A 23212-nucleotide genomic window follows, 5' to 3' on the forward strand; every position below is an offset into this window, starting at 1 on the left:
GTTTGAAAATGAGTATCAGATGCAGGAAATGGAAGCCTTCCCCCTCAAACATAAAGCAGATTCCGAAAGCAAAAGCTAAAGGATTCACGCTTGAAGCCCACTCTCAATGGGGATACCCCCCCTCTATTGATGCCATTTGGAGATATTTGAGATGGGGGCTGGCAGCTAATGAAGACAGGCTTATATATATGTCTGTCATAGCACAAAACTGCATTCCCCACTCGGGGAAACCCAGCCCTGTGCTGTGGAAGATATCAGCCTGTCTTCCCACACCTCCTTGCTATGGCTGGAAAAAATAGAGAAGGAGGCAAGTGGTGTAGTGGTTAGAGTGTTGGACTACAACCTGGGAGACCAGGGTTCAAATCCCTGCTCAGCCATGAAACTCACCTTGGGCAAGTCACCGACTGCCTCAGAGACTTACTTAGCTCACCAAGTTGTTCGAGGATAAAATGAGGAGGAAGAAAACCACGCAGACCACCATGAAACGCTTGGAAGAAAAGGGAGGTGTAAATGTAGCAAATGAAATAATAAATAAATAAAATTGCATCATTGTGGTTTATTATTTCTACTGCTATTGTTTTTTTATGTATTTACCCTTTTAAATGCGCTTTTAAATTGTATTGGGGAGGGAGAGAAGGGGTCAAATATTGGGTTGTTCTTGTTTTTGTTTTTATTATCCATTTTTGCATTTTTATATTGCGCAGCATTGTGGGAGAAGTTTGAAAAGAAGCATGACTGCCGGAAAGAGGGAAGTAGGCATGGGTGGCGAGAGGGAAACGAGAGAAAGAGGAGGGAAGAAAAAGACATGGATGAAATATACTCGGAGTTGAGTGTTGATTTCATGTTCTTTATTTCAGCTCATGGTAAACAGTGAGTGAGATGAGTGCTTTCCTCCAAAACCTCTGGCTATATACAGTATACATTATTAACACAATGGGTCCTGCGTGACTGGTTGATTTAACTCCCCTCCTGGAGCCTGATTGGACTGCTCCTGCAGGCCAATCAGGTTGCTGATTCACTTCCTCCTGGAGCAGGATTGGGCAGCTCCTGCAGACCAATCAGGTTTCTGCCTTCTAGGATCCTACCTGCCTATTGTTCTAGGATCCAAGCTCAGTACATAACTGATGGGGAAGTAGGAATGGGGAGGAACATAGCCAAACTATGAAACAAGGGTCACCAGCTTGGAAAATGAAAGGAGATGGAACAAATTTATAAAGATTATCAGAGGTGGCTACTGGTAAGGAAGACTAGGCCCAGTTTTAGAGGCACTATGCCTCTTAATACCAGTTGTTGGGGAGCGTGGGAATTCAACCCTCCTAGAATCAATGGTGGTCACCAATTTGGATGGATTCTGAAGAGGATTAGACACATTCATGGAGGACATGACCATCGGTGCCTACTAGCCATTAGCTGTGCACTATCTTTAATGCCACTTGCTGGGAATCACAAGTGGGTAGAATGCCATTGCAACTCAGGTCTGGATTTGGGCTTCCCATAGCCATCTGGTTGGCCACTGTGCTAGATGCACTTTTGGCCGGATCCAGCAGGGCTCTTCTCATGCTCTTACGTTCAAAAGTATAGGGAGTGGGAAGTAAAATTGCAGGTCTAAGCTGCCTAGGGTGGCTGGGGCAACCCAGCCAAATTAGTGGGGTAAGGTAGGTAAAGGCAAAGAACCCCTGGATGGTTAAGTCCAGCCAAAGGCAACTATGGGGTTGCGGCGCTCATCTCGTTTTCAGGCCGAGGGAGCCGGTGTTTTTCCATAGACAGCTTTCCGGGTCATTTGGCCAGCATGACTAAACCGCTTCTGGTGCAACGGGACACTGTGACAGAAACCAGAATGCACGGAAACACTGTTTACCTTCCTGCCGCCGTGGTACCTATTTATCTACTTGCGCTGGTATGCTTTTGAACTGCTAGGTTGGCAGGAGCTGGGACACAGCAACGGGAGCTCACTCCGTCGCAGGGATTCGAACCGCCGACTTCTGTTCGGCAAGCCCAAGAATCTCAGTGGTTTAGACCACAGAGCCACCCGCGTCCCTACACATGCTTCTCATGCTCTTAGGTTCAGAAGTATAGGGAGCAGGAAGTAAAATTGCAGGTCTAAGCTGCCTAGCATGGCTGGGGCAACCCAGTCAGATTGGCGGAGTACAATAACAACAACAACAACAACAACAACAACAACAACAACAACAACAACAACAACAACAACGTACTCTATTCATTAGCCCCAAGTCAGATTAAAGCTGAAGAGCAGAAAAATAATTCTGATTCCCGCCCAGTTTTACACATTCTGACATTATTTATTTGCTGGCATTCACAAGGGATTAAAGACTGCTGCAAACATCTCCCCGTCCCATCAGGAATGCAAACCCAGAATCTTGAGCGCTACTATGAAAAATATTTCCTAAAACATATTATTGGCTTAAAGCTGATTTTTTGCTTTTAAGCCTTCCTTTTAAGCCTTTTTCCATCTACGCTTTGGGATTACGCTTTCAAGCAGTCCTTGGCTACTTTGAGGAGAAATATTAGACACAGCTTTTTTATATAGGTTTTACAAATAAATCATAAAGACTCGTAAAGTGATCAGGGGAGGAACGTATTTCTGAATACAATTTAATTTGTAGTTTTAAAAAAGAAAAAAGGTGCCGATACCTATGGTTCACTTTGCAATTAAGAAGACTTAGAAATGAAATCTGAATTGGGTATTTTAAGAATATTATGGCATTAGGCAATATACGTAGTGTGTTTTCTTGGGGGAGTACCTTTTCTCTTTTAAAGAAATGTGCATTTTATTTTCAGGAAAATGCTTGGAGAAAATTCTTTTTCTTTCTTTCTTGGCAATTGTATGTGAAATAAGGCAAATTCTAGGGACACCTGCTAGAGAAATTTACTTCATCACCCTCTCATTTGAAAGAATGGGAATCATCTCAATGAAGTGTGGGGGAATTGCACTGCTCTGCACATGTCATCTGCTACCAATGAGAGACCATGGTGATTTGCTCAGGGTTAGTCTGTACCACTGGTCTAACCCATGCATATCCAATCTGGACATTTAAAAAGGCAGGGTTGATTGGGGGGGGGGACAATCCTGATGTGTTGTTTCTTAACACACCACTCTCAATACCAGAGCAGCACTGGATTGTAGGTGTTTGTTTTTTTTAGGTAGGTGTGTGCTTGGTCCTCAGTGGCTACAGCATGCCAACGTTTGAAGGTGGGGGGGTTGAAACCTGGGATGAGGCGAGAAGAGGCTGGAATGGCCACACTGCAACATTTTGTTGCAGACTCTACTTGTCTCTATAAAGCCTGTTGTTATTGTTGTTATACTGCCCTACACCTGTAGATCTCAAGGCATTTGACAACATAAAATTACAATATAAAAAATGCAAAATACGTAATAAAAATAAGAACAAACCAACATAATGAAGGCGCCAGACAGCTGCGGAGCATGTACTTGCACTGCCCAGGGTGGGCGTGCTCCCGAGGGAGGTGGGGCGCAGAGGGTGCCCTCCCAGGGTGCATGGAGTGGTGCGCACGCCCTGCAGCCGGGGGCGGAGCAAGCCGCCCACAGGGGCGGAGTGAGCTGCCGATGGTGGACATTCGCCGTGCCACCTTCCTGTGACTCCCCAAGCTGTCAAAACGAAGGGGGAATGCCGCCGGCAAAGCTGCGCAGCTCTCCCCTTCCCCCGACAGCTTGGGAGTCGCAGGCAGGCGGCACACCGAATGTCATCCCCTCCTCAGGGATGACACCCAGGGCAGGCCGCCTCCACCTTGCTCCGCCACTGGCGCCAGATGAACCTCCCTGGGGAGAGCACCCCACAAAATTCTGCATAGAATTGTTGAGTTGGAAGAGACCCCCCCAAAAGCCGACTAGTCCAGCCCCTGGAATAAATGAAACACGGCTAAAAAATCCCTGACAGACGACCGTCCAACTTCTGTTAAAGAAACCTTCAACCAACGAGAGTCCACCCCACCCCACCCCAGAAGGAGACCGTTCCATTGTTGAACAGTTCTCACCGACACAAAGTTCTTCCAAATGTTTTAGTCAGAATCTCCTTTCTTGAAATTTGAATCCATTGGTTCAGGTCCTACCCTCTGGAGCAGCAGAAAATATGTGTATTCTGCACATGCCTAGGAACATCCTCCTCTCCTGTTGATTGGCATGGAGTTTGGGATGGTGACGGTTCAGAGGTGGCTCTCTGAACCCAACTCCCAGTTTAGGCAAAGCTTAGCTCAGGATGTTGTGTCACTTGGAACCAAGGTGGGACTACGCAGGTGAAGGAGTAAGATAAGATAGACGTGAAGAAGGTTGATGCTTAATGGCCAGGGGGGAATAAAGCAACATTAGGCCTCATTGCAATGGCATCCCGTGCAGTGTTAGAAACTGAGATACGAACGCTAGGAGCTAAATGGCACCTTAAACCTCGGTTATGGGCGCCGCAACGGAATATGTGTTTGTTTGTTTTTATAACACGAATACAAAGCTGAAAATGAATGAACTGCAGCTAAAATCTTATGTTCATTTTTCACATCGCCTAGTCCTCATCTGAAGACTGGAAATAACAAAGCCATGCTTCCCCTGCCCACCCGCCCCTAATATTCTTATGAGGGTCTCTTCTCCGGTCCTCAGAGAGTGGCTGGAAGTGGGGAGGCAGAAAAAGGTCCTCCTTTCATTGCAGCAATGGACGTTTCAATCTGAAACCTTAGGCGCCCAGAGCTCAGAAACTACTCACGTTAATGAAATTCTCCATTGCAAAGCGCGCCTAGAACAATGGGGTCAGTTTCGAACGCTGATCCCATGTGAACGGATGTTATTCACTCCTATGGGAGAGAATACTATGCTGAGTTTAGAACAGCCTCCTTGACACTTACATCGTCTGCTTAAATACCTCCAGGAAATGTATTAGGACTTCTCTTCTGTTCCTGATGTTGGGTGGCTTGGTTTTCCCTGGGGGGAAACTCCGAACACTCAAGACGGATACGACAACTTCTCGAAGTCGTCACAATGTGCAACTTCTCCTTGCCTGCATACGTACCACCCATTGTGATAACAGGAAATAACTTTTTTTGCAGATGAAGGAGAATTAATATTAGTATTACTACTACTACTACTTTTGCACTCTCAATATGCATCAGATGACAGGCACTTCGAGAGCAAATTGTAATACCTGAATCCCAAACTCCGCAGAAGCCCTTCTCCCGAATCGCTTTGCTGAAGCCGGCGAGCGTTCAAACTCAAGTCCTTTGTAATCAGGACGCAGATGGTTTCGACGGGCCATTTCTGTGCTGTGCTGGGAAGCCAGGACGCATGGAGTGAGTTACTCCAATTACATAATGGTTTTGACAATTGTACCTAGAGAACCCATCATTAAGGAGAGGTTGTGTGTTCAACAAAGGGGAGGAGGCAGGAACAGAAATCAATTCAGCATGCGACCGGGAGACTGAAAATTTCCCTTCTGATCCACAAAGAAAACTTGGGTGTGTAAGTAAAAGAAACACATCCAAAGCTGCAGGTGGCTGTCAGTGAAACAAACTCCCATGTACATTCGAGGTCGTAGCATTGATGTGATTTTTTTGGGGGGGGGGTTTACGGTACCAAGCAAGGCAGAAACCAAGGATAAAGAAGTATGAGAGCCAAATTTGATTACCGCAAGCATTCGGTCTGACTCACTCGCTTGAAAAAACTGGGGAACAGGCAAATGTACAGAAGTTAATGAAGCCATCAGCCTACCCACATCATGTTCTTACCATTTGTGCGACGCAACACAAAAGCCATACAACAGACGGGAGCACCTGTCAAGTCTCACACCACCAATGCCAGATTTTCTGCATGGCTTCAGCAAAACAAAAAAAGAGGGATGTTTTCAACTAGAGCTGAAAGTTCAAAGATCCAGCAAACAGAAGTTTCTGGACCTAAGCCTCATCCGGGGCGGCCAACTTCTGTTCATTAGGCAGCTATGCCTTTTCTGAGGTATTAAGACCAGTGTGTGCCCAATAAATCTTCCAGCTGGACTACTGTAAAGCATTACACGAGGGGCTGCCCTTGGAGGCTGTTTGGAACCTGCAACCTGCTCAACATGCAACAATTTCAGCATTACATCTAGGGAGCATGTAGCACTTATTTTTCTTGAGCTCCCCTCGTTGCCAATTTGTTTTGGGGCTGAATTCGAGTTGCCTGGATTTTACCATTGAAGCATCGTACTGTCTGGGCTCAGAATACCTAAGGGAGACAATTTGCCACATACTCCTTCCCACGCACCTAAAATCTGCACCTAAAATTTGGGCAGCATAGACGCCAACTGGAAGAAAATATTGCCCCCCTCCCCTTCTCCCCCACCCACTAGCCTCTTTCTCCTCGCCCAAATGCAATAAGTTTCGGGTTGCTCAGCTACCCCACCCCAAACCTGGCCATTGGCCTCTCCTACTGGCCGGCCGGCCTGCCTCTCCCCAGCTGCCCCAGCTCAGATGTGTTCAGAAATGGTGCCAAAAGCTGGGGGGAAAGCTGGGGAAAGAGGGTGGTGATCGGCTGGGGGGGCAGGAGGTGGCTGCCCAAGGGGAGGAGCCAACTTGCAGAAAATATATTGGGGGGGGAGCTAAAATGTCATTGGGGGTGCAAAAAGAACCAGGGCCCCATAGAGTTGGCACCTATGTGTGGCATACTTTTTTGTGTGTCTTGCCCCCGACCCGTTAGCGAATTCACTTTCCACTACAGGATTTCATTCTTTCTTTTGGTACCGCAGAATTCTATTAGGATTGCCACATTTTGAAGAGCAAAAAAGAGGAGACGTTGGCTGACTTCTGCTTTTTACTATGGATCGCTATGACGACTCTACCCTTGACATATGCCGGAAAAAAGAGGTTATATGGCAACCCTATATAGGGCAAATAAGGAGACTCCTTATTTCAGTGGGGCTTAACTCCCAAATAAGCGTCTGCAGGATTGTAACCTTAGGTGAGTGTTCTCTTTTGAAGCAGTAGTTTCTAATGTCATGTGCTTCCAATTTGCCTCTTCCTCTCTTATCTTGCCATTTGATTTTATTGCACTTTTAACTGTTTGTCTCCGTGTACAGACGCGCGTGCCCTTTTGGCGAATTCCATTCGGAAAGCGGGTTGTAAATAATCTAAATAAATGAACGAAAATTAAACAACAAAAGGAGAACGGGACCTCTTGCTCGCGCAATGTTTACCTAGCTTGGGTGAGGTCATACGTGTAATACGTTTGCCTGCGCTGGGATATTGTTCAGAATGCTTGCTTCTCTTTCTGCATCCGCGAGGGGTCGCCTTTTGCAGAGCGAAGCTGCTCTGTCCTGCAACCGTTGTGCAGGATTTATATACAATGTTGGAAGCCAAGGAGGGGGGCGAAAGACGGATGTACACAACTGGAGAGGCTCGGGGAATTTGGGTGTGTGTGTGCGTGTGTGTGTGTGCGTGCTTTGTTTTACCCTCAGCAGCCCCAGGGTAAACCTCTTCCGCAGGCACTTGTCCGTTTAAGGACGAAGAAGCTGCGGCTTCCCTCTTTCCCCCGTCCTACGCAATCCCAGGTCAATGAATACTTGCAACAAAGCCTGAGACAAAACCTAGGCAATTATCGTGTTTCCCAACCACCACCTCCCTCTCCCTGCTTCCTTCTGCTGCAAAATCTTTCGCCTGAACGGAAGCTTTGCAAAATAAAATAAAAATCTTGTGCAAAAAAAAAAAAATACATTGGCGGCGGCGGGGGGAGGGCAGAATGACATCGGGAAGGAGGCGGGTGCTTGTCATGCACGGCGTTTATCTACTCAATAAGGAGCTGCCCCCTGCGAGGTTTGTACCCGAGTAAACTTGCACCTAGCTCCACCAGATCGGTTGGCATTGCCAACTGGTGGTGCGGGGGGGGGGGGGGAGAGAGACGCCTCCTGTCCTTTGCAAAGTGCGCGACCCACCCACGATCAGGCGGCGGAGCAAAACCCAGCGGGAGTGCGCGTCGGCGGCTTTGCATTTCTTTTGCAAGCGCCTCTCCTGCCGCCGCTTTGCAAAGAGAAGAAAAGAAGCAGCAGCAGAGGGGATTTTGGCGCCAAATGCCTAGCACCTCCCCTGCTTTTATGGAAATCAGGGGGGTGGGGTTAAGGCTGGATCTCTCCCTCTCTCTCCCTCCCCGGGTGTGTCAGGATTTTTTTTTTTTTGGTAGTTAATAACATACAAGAGCTTCAAAGCCCACTCAGTGACAGTCATCTGTCTGCAAGCAAGGGTGGATGCGGAGGCTTAAACACGGCTGGAGGGTGGGGGGGTCGACCGGGCTTGCTGGTGCTCTGGAAAGTGCAAGGACATCCTCGGGCTTAACTCGCGCGCCTCCCACCCCCCAGTCCTCTCTCCCTCGCCCCCCAGCGCACCCACCCATTTTCCGTGCAGCAGCCACCGCCATCCAGCAGGTAAGAAGTGCCCGGGTGCGCGCGCGCGCGGGTATATGCAAAAAGAGCCGGTTGGGGGGGGGGGGATAGAAGAAATAAAATCTGTCTTAACCGATGCAGCCCATCCTCAATTTGGAGAGGTGGGGTGCTGTTGGGTGTGTTGTGGCTTTTTTGTGTTTTTTGTTTGGAAGGATAGATACCTAGTGGCTCCTGATCGCTGGCGCGTTGTCTATGCGTGTTGTTGTTGTTGTTTGTTGTTTCCCTCATTCATTGCAAGCCAACCATGCTGCGGTTTATTTTTATTTATTTCCGCGCGCCCCCCCCCCGCCCTCCCACCGCGCGCTTAAAACTGTTGATGTGGCTGCGCGAGGAGCTTGCGCGCGTTTTGTGCCTTTGCTGCGTTCCGCGCGAGGAAATTTAGCAAGCCTTGGGTGGAGGTGAAATAATAATAATAATAATAATAATAATAGTGGCGATCTCTCGTGTACAATAGTGGGAGCGATCAGGGGGGCGGGGCAGGCGAGAGCAGCAGCTGGGATGGATTCTTATCCGCGGTGTGGGTTGCTTTGGCGAGCTCCGGTCGGGAAAGAAAGCTTTTCCGTTCCGAGCAGTTATTATTGCTATTGATCCCGGGCTTCATTTCAGCAAAAAAAAGAAAACCTCCCCCGCTTTCCTCTCCTCCCTCCCCTGCTTTCCTTTAATATACCCGGTGCCCGCGACGTCCATGCAACATGGACGGGTTTTTTTTTTTTCCCTTTGGTGGAAACCTATTGCAGACTTTTACATGCCTGGGCTATCGCGATCCTGCTTTTTGCGCGCAGGATGGAGAGGTGCGCTTCGGTACCTGTGTTGTCCGTGTTGAAATCTGCCTGCCAACCACCCTGCCTGCCCACAATCAGTGTGGCGCAAAAAACTTCCTGTCGCCTATATTGAGAGGCTTTCCTGGTGCGTGTGTGTTGGTGTGTATGAATGAATTTCATTCTGTTGCATAATACTGCTGCTGCTTTGGGAGACTTCCTATTTCGCCTTCCTACTCCCCTCTCTGCGTGTGGGTTTATGGAAGCGCGCTTGGGAGTGAACGGAATGGCAATTTGCAAAGTAGCGCCGAGCGCCTCTCCCCTCCCTCCCTCTCCTCCTCCACGCCCCCCCCCAACATCCGTCGTTCTCCTTTTCCCTCTCTCTGCATAGCCTGCAGATGACAAAAGAGGGCAGAAACTTCCTCTTACTTTGCTCGAATATCCAGAGGGTGGGTGGGTTCTCTTCCCCCCCCCCCCCCGTGCTGGATGAATTTCTCTCTGCATCTGTGAACATTTCCTCCCCGGATTGAAGGGGGGTGCGCCCCAAGGAGCAGACTTGAGAGACAGCATGCAGTTGAAGACAAGCCTTGTACATTCATATAGCCCTGCTAAGATTTTCCTGCTGTTTCCCTACAGAAGGTAGAAGAAACCCCAGGAACTGTTGCTGAATGTGTGTGGCTCTGTTGCTGCTGCTGCTGTTTTTTGAATGCTAACTACACGATGCTCGCTTTGAAATGTGGGTGGAGAGCTTTTGTTTCTGTGGGATTGTATCACAGGATAGGTGTGTGTTTCTGATTTATTTATATATTATAAAAAAGTAATTTGTTTTTGTTTGTCTTTCTCCCAATTCTCTCCTGCTTAGTCTGTGATCCTGCCTAGAAAGGCGGTGGGGGGGGCACCTCCTTTCACACCAAGTGGGGAAAAACAAAACACAAGATTTCTTCTCGGAAGGAAAGTACGCAGAGATGCCAGGGATGGTCAGTAAAAACCCAGACCTCGAATTCGACTCCCTGCAGCCTTGCTTCTACCCGGACGAAGATGATTTTTATTTGTGCGGTCCTGACTCTGCTCCCCCGGGAGAGGACATCTGGAAAAAGTTTGAGCTACTGCCAACACCTCCCTTGTCCCCCAGCCCGGCAGGTCTGCAAGAAAACCCCCCCGGGGGAGCCCCCGTTTCAAGTTGGGGCGGGGCGGGGACTCTAGGGGGGTTCCGAACCGGCGACCCTCTGGACTGGGCTTCGGAATTGCTGCTGTTGCCCCCGGAAGCGGACCTGTGGGGCGGCGGTGACGACGGAGGGGACTCCTTCGAGACCGGCCTGGGGGAGAACAGCAACCTGAACGCCATCATTATCCAGGACTGCATGTGGAGCGGCTTTTCCGCCAGCGAGAAGCTGGAGAGGGCAGCGGCCAACGAGAAGCCGCAGAGCAAAGGAGGAACAGCTGTCGCGCCTGCCGCAGCTGGGTCTACAGCCCTCTCTGCTGCCGCCGCTGCTGCAACCACCACCGCCGTCGCCAGCAGCTCTGGGAACAATGGCAGCAGCAGCCAGGCGCAGCTCAACAACTCTGTATCGGAGTGCGTGGATCCAGCCGTGGTTTTCCCCTTCCCGATGACCAAGAGGGAGCCGGCAGCTCCTGCTGCAGCGGCTGGGATCCGGGTGAACCTTGGCAGCGAGGCGGTTCCAGGGGTGGCAGCTCCTGCTCAGCACAGCGGCTGCCACCCAAGCGCAGCCAGTGACAGCCGGACCGGCAGCAGCTCTGGCGATGACACGCTCAGCGATTCCGGTAAATAACCACATGGCTTCCCGGCATGCATCCATTGGGAGGGGGGCGGTTCGAGTTGCAACGCTCTCTCTCCCTGCCCCTCGCAGCAAGCCAACACAGTAGCACAGCTGCCTTGCTCTCTACCAGACAGAGTGGCAACAGCTATGCCTGCATAGCTCAGTTGGTTAGAGCAGGGTGCTGGTAACTCCTAAGGTTGCAGGTTCAATCCCCGGATGGGACAGCTGCATTGCAGGGGGTTGGATTAGATGGTCCTCAGGGTTAGGATTCTGTGAATCGATAGGAAGCTGGGTGGATGATCACCAATGCTGTTGAATGATCCCAGTGCATCTCCATTAGGCTGGTGCGTTTGGACAGAGCTGCCTCTTGACCTACGGATCTAGAGCAGTGTTTCCCAACCTTGTGCCTCCAGATGTTTTGGGACTACAACTCCCATCATCCCTAGCTAGCAAGACCAGCGGTCAGGAATGATGGGAATTGTAGTCCGAAAACAGCTGGAGGCACAAGGTTGGGAAACACTGATCTAGAGGACAAGGAAATGATCTCCTCTGGTTGTTTGGGGTTTTGTTTTGTTTTTGTTTGTTTTTTGTCTCTCAGGCTGTAACCTTGTTCCTTCCTGCATCCAAATCAGAGCTAAGGCTTACCCCTTTTTTTCCCCTTTACACACCAAACCTAAGGTTGCAGATCTTTATTCCTATATAGGTCATGTCTCAGTAATAGTAAGACTGAGTGAAAGTTACTCACAGAATTCTAGAGTTGGGAGGAACCTTGTGGTTCTTCCCTGCAATGCAGGAATATGCAGCTGGATTGAACCTGCAACCTTGGCGTTATCTTCACCAACTTGAGGTACGCCCAAGGTGGCCTGATCTCCAGGTGAACCTTCTACTACAAAGCAATAAGGTGGAAAGAGGTTTAAAGCCGAGGTGGGAGGTGGGAGACACCAGGAAGGAGAGAAGCCATTTGACTCCTGTGGAATTCTGGGAGGGTTAATGCTGCTGATCTTTATGCCAGGAGCTCTGCAAAGACAGGATTCACAGGGCTGTGTTTGTTTCATCTGGAGAAAATGCTTGCAGAATGTAGTCCGCTTGCATTTTTTTTAAAATAAAAATATTAATAACATAATAATCTAGAGCAACCCCCTGGCTTTACAAACTGGTAGGTGAGTTTAATTGCTTCCCTGTTAGAAACATTACAAAGCATAGCCAGTAGGTGGCAGGGTACTTGCCAAAAAGTTTCCTTTGGGGACTCTGTTCCAGACAGTTGTATGGGTTCCTCCTACTTTACACACAAACTTTGCGGTGCTGGTGATGGATGGATGAAAGAAATTCATTTTTTAAAAAAATAAATAAATCTGCAAGCCTACAACACATTTATGCTAAACATCACTCTTGTTTTGCACCTGGTTCCATTTCTGCTGCCATATATACTGTATATAAGTTTTGCATGCAACTGCATATTGTGAAAACACAAGAGCGATTTGCTCTTTTGTGCTGGGCGTGGATTGTTTATTTTGCAAACGAGGCATCAAAAATTCACGCTTTCCCTCATCGTGCAGCAATTTAGCAGGTGTTTTAGCGGGGCGGAAATACAAAACGCTGAGCTGTAAGTTAAGTGAAACACCTACACTCCTGGTGGGAGACAGGGGAGAGTAATAAACACAGCTTCCCGTATGTAAATGAGAGTATCCCTATGACCAGAATCATAAAGTTGAGGAACAGCCTCCTGTTTCAAAACACTCGCTGCTCCCTTCATGTCTGCATCTTGACAGCTTTGAGTGAAGGAGCATTTCCTCCCAACAGCTGTCTTCCTGGCAGTAAACCACAACTTTGGCTACCAACTGGAAGAGCTCTGCATTCCCTGTTAGAACAAATCCAGCAATTGTTTGGTTTCCCAGTACCTTTTCAGTCAAGCAAGACGTGTGTGTGTGTATATATATATACACATTTAATGTGCATTGTGTGCCTGCTTGTATTGTCCATGCAATTTAGAGCACAGACTGGTAGCTTAAAATGCAAATTAGGGTATTTCGTTTCCAGGTTTATTTTCATCCCCCTATGATTATTTGGGTTGCAAATTTATTTGCTTTCCTGCACAGCTCGAAATCCAGTGCTTCATGCCAATCTACAGCTACATCTTGATTACCAGACCTGCAGAACTATATAGAATAGCTTGTAGCCTCCAAGGCGCGTGTATACAAAGTCCTTTCTCTTTTACCTTTAAATGCTGTTTCACTGCCTCTTTTGCGTTGCTTAAATATTTATACGTGGGCATTTGCCCTGGGAATTGCTTTCGTTTAGCACACATATATGCTAATTAATGCTAAATGCTTGAGGGCCTTCTGGTGTGCTTTCCTGAGATGGTAACATCTCCCTATTTCTTCTCTCTCTCCCCGATGCGTTAAAAGATGAAGATGACGAAGAAGAGGAGGAGGACGAGGAAATTGACGTGGTCACCGTGGAAAAGAGGCGGTCCTCATCCTACAAGGCTGTGACCACCCTCACGATTGCGATGCGCCCCAAAAACACCACCTCTTTTGCCTCCGTGAGAACTCAGCCAAACGAAGTCATCCTAAAGCGCTGTGCTCCTATTCACCAGCAGCATAATTACGCCGCGCCTTCGCCTTACATCGAAAGCGAGGAGGTGCCGCCCCAGAAAAAGCTAAAAACTGAGCTTCCCCGTCCCGTCAAAGCCATGACCCAACATAAGGCCAAGAGCTCCAGTCCTCGAAGCTCCGATTCGGAAGACAGCGAGCGCCGGCGTAACCACAACATCTTGGAGCGCCAGCGGCGCAACGACCTGAGGTCGAGTTTCCTCACGCTAAGGGACCATGTGCCGGAACTGGCGAAAAACGAGAAAGCGGCAAAAGTCGTCATCTTGAAAAAAGCCACCGAGTACGTTCATTCGCTGCACGCCGAGGAGCACAAGCTGTTGCTAGAAAAGGAAAAACTGCAAGTCAGACAACAGCAGCTGATGAAAAAATTGGAGCACATGCAGACTTGCTAAGAACAAAAAAACAAAAAAGAGATATTAAAAAAAAAGTAACAGCGTTGGTTTTTTTGTTTTTTGTCTGATCTGGACAGCCACTGCCACTTTGCACATTTTTGATTCCTTAAAGAGAGTTATGTTTTTTGACGTTAAGAATGTTGGTTTTACTTTCAATCCAGTCTCCGAATTGGAAGAGACTGCCAAACCGTGATGGGGGATGCCTTTTGTATTTCCTCTTAGAACTGTATACGTTCTTTATAAACGTTGTGAGCCTTTGGATCTGCTTATGACATCCAGTTGAGTTTGGAAATATTCATTCCTTTTTAAATGGTGCTTCTGTTCTACCAGGTGTTATGGGGCAAAACCATTTTGTACCCTGGGGCGGGGGGGGGGAGGCGGGGAGAGAGTGGGGAACAAGCCACACCTCTGTAAATAAAATACACACCCACACTTGCCTTTTGTACATGTCTTGGGTTATGAGAGGTGACTTTTTGCTACCAATATTAGACTGGAAGTTCATACCTAAGTACTGTAATACCTCAATGTTTGAGGAGCATGTTTTTGTATGCAAATATATTGTTAATCTCTGTTATGTACTGTACTAATTCTTACACTGCCTGTATACTTTAGTATGACGCTGATACATAACTAAAATTTGATACTTATATTTTCGTATGAAAATGGTTGTGGAAAGTTTTGAGTAGATATTACTTTATCACTTTTTTGAACTAAGAAAACTTTTGTAAAGAAAATTTACTATATATGCCTTTTTTCCTAGCCTGTTTCTTCCAGTTAATGTATTTGTTAATGTTTGTTGCATAGAACTGGGTAATTGCAAAGTTCTGTGTTTAATTTCTTCCAACGATGTACATTTAGTGCTGCATCTTTATAGCACTTTGAAATACCTCATGTTTATGAAAATAAATAGCAGTTAAATGATGTGTTATACTTGCTGCTTTTTACAGACATTTCTCTACATTATTTCCATCTGTTTCATTGATAGAAAATAATGTGCCTGCAAAACATGTAATACAACTTAGTATTGCCCTGTAATAAATTGCTTGCTGAGCAAACTTCAGTTAGAATTCAGTGCTTCCCAAACTTGAGTCTCCCATCGGTTTTTGGACTACAATTCCCATCATCCCTGACTTTGTTAGCTAGGGATGATGGGAGCTGTAGTCCAAAAACAGATGGAGACTCAAGTTTGGGAAACAAAATAAAAAAATTCCTTCAGTAGCACCTTAAAGACCAACTAAGTTTTTATTTTGGTATGAGCTTTCGTGTGCATGCACACTTCTTCAGATAAGTGTGCATGCACACGAAAGCTCATTCCAAAATAAAAACTTTGTTGGTCTTTAAGGTGCTACTGAAGGAATTTTTTTATTTTGCTTCGACTCAGACCAACACGGCTACCTACCTGTAACTAGAAGTTTGGGAAACAGTTAGATGTTGGACCAGGCCCGGTATATGAGGTTGGATCAGGCATGGGGTAATGAGTTCAATGTAGATCTTCATCAGGTGAGACTGTGGTCTTTAGAATTAAAAATCATCAGGAACTGTGTTTATCGGGATCATATTTTGCCTATGACCATTCTCTGATTAGCCAATAGGGATTTCAGACCTTGACTTCCTGCATTTAGGATTGCTATTCTAGTCAGCCTTTTTAGTGCCAATTCTGATTCCGAAATGTACATTGGAATATAACAAAAGAAATTACAATAGCTAACCTATTGACTTCGGTAGGGATTACTCCTAAGGAAGCCAGCACATGGTGGCAGTCTCCTTACTTGGGAGCATAGCATGGGCGTAGCCAAGGTGGGACAGTTGCCCCCCATCAACTAAAGCAATAGAAATAGTGTCTTGCCTTGGATCCTGAACTCCACAAACTTGGAAGTGAGTGTTCCAGTTTGCAAATGTTCTTTGGAACCCAAACATCCGACGGGGCTTCTGATTGGTTGCAGGAGCTTCCTGCAGCCAATCAGAAGCTGCGCTTTGGTTTCCGAATGTTTTCGAAGTCGAAAGGACTTCCGGAATGGATTCCTTCCACTCAACTTCCGAGGTAAGACTGTACTTAACTACCTGACCAATCACACTGATTCTGCCCCTCCCTTAACAAAAGTCCTGCCCCGCCCCTAACAAAATCCTGGCTATGCCTATGGAGCATGGCCTGTAAAGCTCATAGTATTTACTGCACATGATTAGAACTCTAGGTCAGGATCAAGATTGCCCTGCTGAAGGGAGAGCAGTGGGAAGAGATTTTAAAACAACCCCATTCTCCTTTGGGCTTCCCACAGTAGTGTGGCTCTTGAGACTAGCATTTCAGGCATATAACAAAAAAAAACACTTCTCACAAAGCCCAGTCGGGTTGAGAAAAGAAACTGCTTCTCTCTTAACAGTGGTGTTGTCCTCAAGATTTCTCAGTGCTTCAGTAAGAACATCTGAACTCTCCCCTAAGCCTCCAGTTTGTTTCTATGTGCAGGGATGATCCCCACAGCAAGTTTGCAACTTTGCGTTGCATTGCCCACAATATAAAGCACCCAGAACCTGTGTATTAGTAGGGCTCAACGAGACACCACAGATTCTCAAACGTAGCTTGGCTAACTTAGCTTGGGTAAACTGGGTGCCTTAAAATGGCGCTTCTGATGAGAAGGAAGTTTGTGCTCCCAAATGTAGCTTTTTGTGGGCTTTCGTATCGTTTTTGCAGTGTTTTTGTATCACCTGAATCTAGGACATAGGCACTTCAAATTACATTTTCCCCTAATAATAATTATTTTTGTTGTTGTTTAGTCGTTTAGTCGTGTCGTAGTTGTATATTCATTTCTAAGTTCATCTATGCTTGTTGAGTTTAAACCGGGACATTTTTTGTGTTTATCTTTCGTTCAGGAAAATGACAGTTCATTGCAGTTGTGCGCAGTTGAACAGCAGTGATTTTTAAGCAAAATTGTGCTCTAAAGATCCTGGAATCTGTAGGCAGGTGTTGCTGTTTCAGGATAACAGCCACTGCAGTATTGGAAGTATAAATGAACCTGTATAATCAGCCATGCTCTTATTCATGCTGATGTTTTTTAAATGGATACCCAAAGACACTACAAAGTGTTCCCCATTTCATAACTAATATGTACCTCTTCCCATTTTTACACTAATTATGAATCACCGGCCAAAGACATCTAGCAATGTATTCCTACTAGCAGGGCCACAATTTTGGAAGTTCCTTTCCTTAAAGCAGGGTGGGGACCCTGAGGCCCTTCAGACATTAGACTACAGTTCCCATCATCCCTGGCCACTGGCCATGCTGCCTGGGGGTGATGGGAGATGGAGTCAACAACATCTGGAAGGCCACAGTTTCCCAATGCTTGTCCTGGAGCAGTGTTTCCCAAACTTGGGTCTCTAGCTGTTTTGGAACTACAATTCCCACCATCCCTAGCTAGCAAGGGGTGATGGGAATTGTTGTCCAAAAACAGCTGGAGACCCAGAGCACAGCTCTGGAGGCTTGCCACAGTCCAAACTTCAGCGTTATTTAGAAGTCTTCTAGGGTGGCATTTGATTGGTTTGGTTAAGTGGTGGGGGGTGAGTTTTCAGACCCCTGGGCTCTCACTTGTGGGGTGCCTCAGGGTTCTGTCTTCTCCCCCATGCTTTTTAACATCTACATGCAGCCGCTGGGAGAGATCATCAGGGGGTTTCGGCTGGGTGTTCATCAGTATGCAGATGATACCCAGCTCCACCTCTCTTTCAAATCAGAACCAGTGAAGGCGGTGAAGGTCCTGTGTGAGTGTCTAGAGGCAGTTGGAGGATGGATGGTAGCTAACAGATTGAGGTTGAATCCTGAATAGACAGAAGTACTGTTTGTGGGGGACAGGAGGCGGGCAGGTGTGGAGGACTCCCTGGTCCTGAATGGGGTAACTGTGCCCCTGAAAGACCAGGTGTGCAGCCTGGGAGTCATTTTGGACTCACAGCTGTCCATGGAGGCGCAGGCCAATTCTGTGTCCAGGGAAGCTGTTTATCAGCTCCATCTGGTACGCAGGCTGAGACCCTACCTGCCTGCAGACTGTCTCGCCAGAGTGGTGCATGCTCTAGTTATCTCCCGCTTAGACTACCGCAATGCGCTCTACGTGGGGCTACCTTTGAAGGTGGCCCGGAAATTACAACTAATCCAGAATGCGGCAGCTAGACTGGTGACTGGGAGCGGTCGCCGAGACCACATAACACCGGCCTTGAAAGATCTACATTGGCTCCCAGTACGTTTCTGAGCACAGTTCAAAGTGTTGGTGCTGACCTTTAAAGCCCTAAATGGCCTTGGTCCAGTATACCTGAAGGAGCGTCTCCACCCCCATTGTTCTGCCCGGACACTGAGGTCCAGCACCGAGGGCCTTCTGGTGGTTCCCTCATTGCGAGAAGCCAAGTTGCAGGGAACCAGGCAGAGGGCCTTCTCGGTAGTGGCGCCTGCCCTGTGGAACACCCTCCCACCAGATGTCAAAGAGAAAAACAGCTCCCAGATTTTTAGAAGACATCTGAAGGCAGCCCTGTTTAGGGAGGCTTTTAATGTTTAATAGATTATTGTATTTTATTTTTCTGTTGGAAGCTGCCCAGAGTGGCTGGGGAAACCCAGCCAGAGGGGCGGGGTATAAATAATAAATTATTATTATTATTAGCCATAAGCATTTCATGTCGTACATTTTAAAATCTATTTGGAAAAGCACATTGGATGCCTTTTTCTCTCCACCCTAGGGTGAGACAGAAATCATATTAGCCTGGTATAGCCTGCTCTTTTTTAAGAGTTGTTTCCCAAACTTGGGTCTCCAACTGGTTTTGGACTACAATTCCCATCATCCTTAGCTAGCAAGACCAGTAGTCAGGGGTCATGGGAATTGTAGTCCCAAAGCAGCTGGAGACCCAAGTTTGGGAAACACCTCTTTAGAGAAGGCTTCAGCACAGATTTCTATCTGCATGCTCTCTGATGGTCAGTAAGCAGACAGCAAAGGTGGGGAAAGCTCCCATTGACCTTCAATTCTCCATTATTTCAGTGGGGCTTGCACTTTTGCTAAAATTCTGTCTAGGGGTCTGTTCTATTAGGCCAGAGATGGGAACCCCAGGCAGCATGGCCAAAGGTCCAGTGGATGGGAGCTGGGAATCCAGATGTTATGTGGAGTTGTATTAAGCCATGCACGTCATTTTCTCGAAGGATAACTTCTGCTTGTACTTCACTTAGAGACTCTGCTTTGCAGCATACCTGAGTAGCTCTTTGCTGATGAATTCAAACACAGACCCAATAGCCTGGTTGCTGTTTCTAAAAAAGATGCTAAAGGAGATCTCTTTTTTTTAAAAAAGATACTACAGATACTTCATGATAGTAGCAATCAACTGCAGTAAATACTCAGTGTGTCACATTTTTTTCACACCAGAAGCACAATTAATAAAAGCAGAGTAACGCAGGAAGTTGCCCTATACTGGGTAAGGCAATTGCGTACCCTCCAACATTTCTCCAATGAAAATAGGGGTGTCCTATTCCATTATTATTATTATTATTATTATTATTATTATTATTATTATTATTATTATTATTATTTCCCTGCCCATCAGACTGGGTCGCCCCCAGCCACTCTGGGTAGCTTCCAACATACATGAAAACATAATAAAACATTTAAACAATTAAAAACTTCCCTACACAGGGCTGCCTTCAGATGTCTTCTGTAGGTTGTAGGTTGTATAGTTACTTATCTCTTTGGCTTGTGGGGGGGTCGCATAACTCCATACCCTCCAACATTTCTCCGATGAAAATAGGGGCATCCTAAGGAAAAGCAGGACATTCTGGGATCAAATCAGAAACCAGGGTGGCTTCTGTAAATCCAGGACTGTCCCTGGAAAATAGGGTCACTCGGGAGGGTCTGCAATTGCTCCATCTAGCTCAGTATTGTTTACAATGCCTTGCAGTGGTTTTCTGGGGTTTCAAATAAGGAACATTCCCAGTGCTACCCAGAGATGCTGGGGACTGAACCTAGGAACATTTGCATGCAAAAGAGATGCTCTGCCACCGAGCTAATCAAACGTTGGCCTGGCACTCTTCAGTCTCTATGAGAATAGCCTACATCTAGGACTCCCAAGGGTCTTGCTCTTCTGAGCTTAATATGCTCCTGATTTGAGGAGGATCCAACAATCTTGACTCCCTGAAGGATTCGGAACATCTAAGGCTGCCGTGACTGGCACAACATGTCCATCTTGCACGTTCCTTGCAGAATAGAACCAGAACCCTTGTATCTCTTCTTAGGCTTGTTCCAGAAACCTCTCTGCCTGCACCAGGACCTGTAGTTTTTGACCCCATTCCACTTGGGGTGGAATTGTATCTCTTCACATCCCTATTTCGCTTGCAATCAGGCAGAACAACAAATTCAGGAGGCGATTTGTGACATTTTACGGAGGACGTTCAAAGATGTGTTTGGATCAACTTAGATAATTGAACCGTAGCATAACTATTTTCTGGACCAAGCTGTGTTTGAGCTGTACGTTATTCCATTCTTCACTTCACCCTGTTACTAGGTAGTTTGTTGCCATCCCCTTCCTCTCCCATGGGACTGTATAATCATTTGTGTTTTGCACCGTTTAAGCAAACAACATGCTGGGCTTTCAGCTGTTATGTGAATGGTGGATTGCTTTATTGTCACTTCAGCTTGCCTCCTCCTCCTCCTCCTCCTATTCTTCTTGTGGATATCCTGGTTTACACCTAGTCTGTAAACCTTCTGGGAGAGGAAATGTCTGGTTTCTTAGTGGGCTTTACAGCGCCTATGTCTGATCCTGAATAAAGATAGTCTCCACCCCTTTTGACTGATTCCTTAATTGTCTCAGCATGATGAACTGGGCAGGGATGGAGGGGACCTCAGAAACACTTGCCATCTGCGCTAGTCCTTAGGTGAGTTTAGGGGTGATACCTGGAGGGGGGACCCTTTCCTCAAGGAAGAATTGAGAAAACATCTTGTGAAAGATCACTCTGTTTCAGACAATACAAAGTGTGTGTGTGTGTATGCGTGTGTGCGTGCATCATACCCTCCAACATCTCTCCGATGAAAATAGGGACATCCTAGTCTTTACTGGCCGGGGGAGCTGGCGTACAGCTTCCGGGTCAAGTGGCCAGCATGACTAAGCTGCTTCTGGCAAACCAGAGCAGCGCATGGAAACGCCGTTTACCTTCCTGCCAGAGAAGTACCTATTTATCTACTTGCACTTTGACGTGCTTTTGAACTGCTAGGTTGGCAGGAGCAGGGACCGAGCAATGGGAGCTCACCCCGTTGCGGGGATTCGAACCACTGACCTTCTGATTGGCAAGCCCTAGGCTCAGTGGTTTAGACCACAGCACCACCCGCGTCCCTGGGAGCAACAAAGGTATGACTTATTATGTCATGGGGCAGAGATACGAGAAAGTATTTTTTATTAGAATTGTTTATGATGTTCCCCTGGTAAAGACATAAATCAATCTTCTTGTAGTAGACCATCATTGCGCTTCCGAACAGCGTAAACATGTTATTTGGAATGTGATTAAAAATATGGCTTGTCCCAGATGATGTTCTGAATATCTCACTGCTGGAAACACCCCCACTGTAACATTCATATAAACTGCCCATCGAGTATGAAAAGTTCATGTGTGTTGTTTTGCAGTGAGTTCCATTCAAAAATGCATGTGAGTGACCAGTGGGTTTTGTGTGCTTGTTCGGGAAGCTTCAAGCAGTACCAGCAGAAGGACTGGCCCTTTTGAGACTGACCTTTTCTCAAGCAGAGCTTTCCTTATAATTTACTTACCTATCTATTTATTTTAATGAGGAATATGGATCGGGTGGCCAGTTCTACAAAAAAAAAAAGGGATTTGCATTGTCAAGAACATGGATGGAAGAGGATGCAAACTTGCATAAAAGACTGCATGCGGTGCAACAGAGATGTAAATTGAGAAACAATTACTGTCATTTAAATAGAAGTGCAATAAATCTATACCATAATGGGGAAGACATCAGGTGACTTGCAGGCTTGCTCAAACTGACCCAGCACTGCTCACAGTTGCTGGTCAAATTCAAGGCTTGTGATCTCCCTTTGCATGGTTCCTTATTTCAGTTGTACCTTGGAAGCCAAACAGCTTGGCACTCGAATGCTGCAAACCAGGAAGTGAGTGTTCCTGTTTCCAAACATTTTTCGGAAGCCAAACGTCTAGCGCAGCTTCCTATTGGCTGCAGGAGCTTCCTGCAGCCAATCGGAAGCCGTGCCTTGGTTTCCAAACGTTTTGGAAGTCGAACGGACTTCTGGAACGGATTCCGTTCGGCTTCCAAGGTACGACTGTATAGTAAGACACATGACCACCTTAAATGTAGAATGGTGTGGAGGCAGGGGCATTGGGTACCCAATGTTGCCAAACATCTTTTTAATAACTTTAATAAAATATTCCTTGCCCCCAACCCCCACCAAAAAATGTATAGAAGTTTGGTTTCCTCTAGTGCATCCAAATCTCTGGATTCGTTCCAGCCCATGTTTTACAGGTTGTGGTTGGATCTCACCAGGCAAATCATGAAGCATTCAGCTAGGCCTAATTCTGTTCTTTCCGTTTGTAACAGCTGTTTAAAATCGGAGCGGGCCCATTTGTAGTTTGCAGTTACCGCCTTTTCCCGCAGCTTCCTGCCCCTGCATCATATCATATTACCAGGGGAGTAAGATGTGTCTGTAAACATCCTGTAACATTTAGTTATTAAAATAATGTTGATATGCCATGTTACTTTTTTTTTCTGGGATAAGCAACATATTCAAAGCAAGAAGGTACAAAGCTGAGAGCCGGGTAGCTGGGGAGTCTAGTGAATGCAAAGGGGCTCAAGGGTATTTGCCAGCTCAATTCTTGTGCCTAACCCTACATTCCTAGGCGGGCTGGACTTGGGACGAATCCTCATCAAACCCAAAGAAGGTTACTGCCAAACTAAGACACAGAGGGCTTAGGCTGCGAACACACTCCTGTTTACTCTACACCCAGTGTGCTCACACACCTGTTTTGGGAACACTGAGATCGAGCACCAAGGGCCTTCTGGTGGCTCCCTCCCTGCGAGCAGTGAGGTTGCAGGGAACCAGGCAGGGCCTTCTCGGCAGTGGCGCCCACCCTGTGGAACGCCCTCCCATCAGATCTCAAGGAAATAAACAACTACCTGACTTTTAGAAGACATCTGAAGGCACCCGTGTTTAGGGAAGTTTTCAATGTTTGATGTTTTATTGTGTTTTTAATATTCTGCTGGGAGCCGCCCAGAGTGGCTG

General features: G+C 46.8%; 1 protein-coding gene across 3 annotated transcripts; it reads left to right on the forward strand.

Annotated features, from left to right (window-relative positions):
- The first annotated feature begins 7728 nt into the window (after window positions 1-7728).
- Window positions 7729-14886, forward strand: MYCN (MYCN proto-oncogene, bHLH transcription factor). 3 transcript variants are annotated; one of them, XM_035109819.3, is made up of 3 exons: window positions 7729-8405; window positions 10044-10963; window positions 13365-14886. In XM_035109819.3, the coding sequence occupies exons 2-3, from the start codon at window positions 10147-10149 to the stop codon at window positions 13961-13963; spliced, it is 1416 nt and encodes a 471-aa protein (XP_034965710.1). In that variant the 5' UTR covers window positions 7729-8405; window positions 10044-10146; the 3' UTR covers window positions 13964-14886. The 3 variants fall into 3 exon arrangements, with proteins under 3 accessions (XP_034965710.1, XP_034965712.1, XP_088521869.1); XM_035109821.3 differs by lacking the exon at window positions 7729-8405 and adding an exon at window positions 9486-9820; XM_088665743.1 differs by lacking the exon at window positions 7729-8405 and adding an exon at window positions 9819-9917.
- Window positions 14887-23212: the final 8326 nt, after the last annotated feature.

Source organism: Zootoca vivipara, chromosome 3 (genome assembly GCF_965207765.1).
Source record: "Zootoca vivipara chromosome 3, rZooViv2.hap1.1, whole genome shotgun sequence".
Taxonomy (NCBI): domain Eukaryota; kingdom Metazoa; phylum Chordata; class Lepidosauria; order Squamata; family Lacertidae; genus Zootoca; species Zootoca vivipara.

Bases quoted from the DNA above. Each gene is read 5' to 3' on its own strand.
- MYCN (XM_035109819.3), top strand. From the start codon at position 10,147: ATGCCAGGGATGGTCAGTAAAAACCCAGACCTCGAATTCGACTCCCTG. The intron at 10,964-13,364 runs GTAAATAACCAC...ATGCGTTAAAAG, and splicing joins TGACACGCTCAGCGATTCCG to ATGAAGATGACGAAGAAGAG.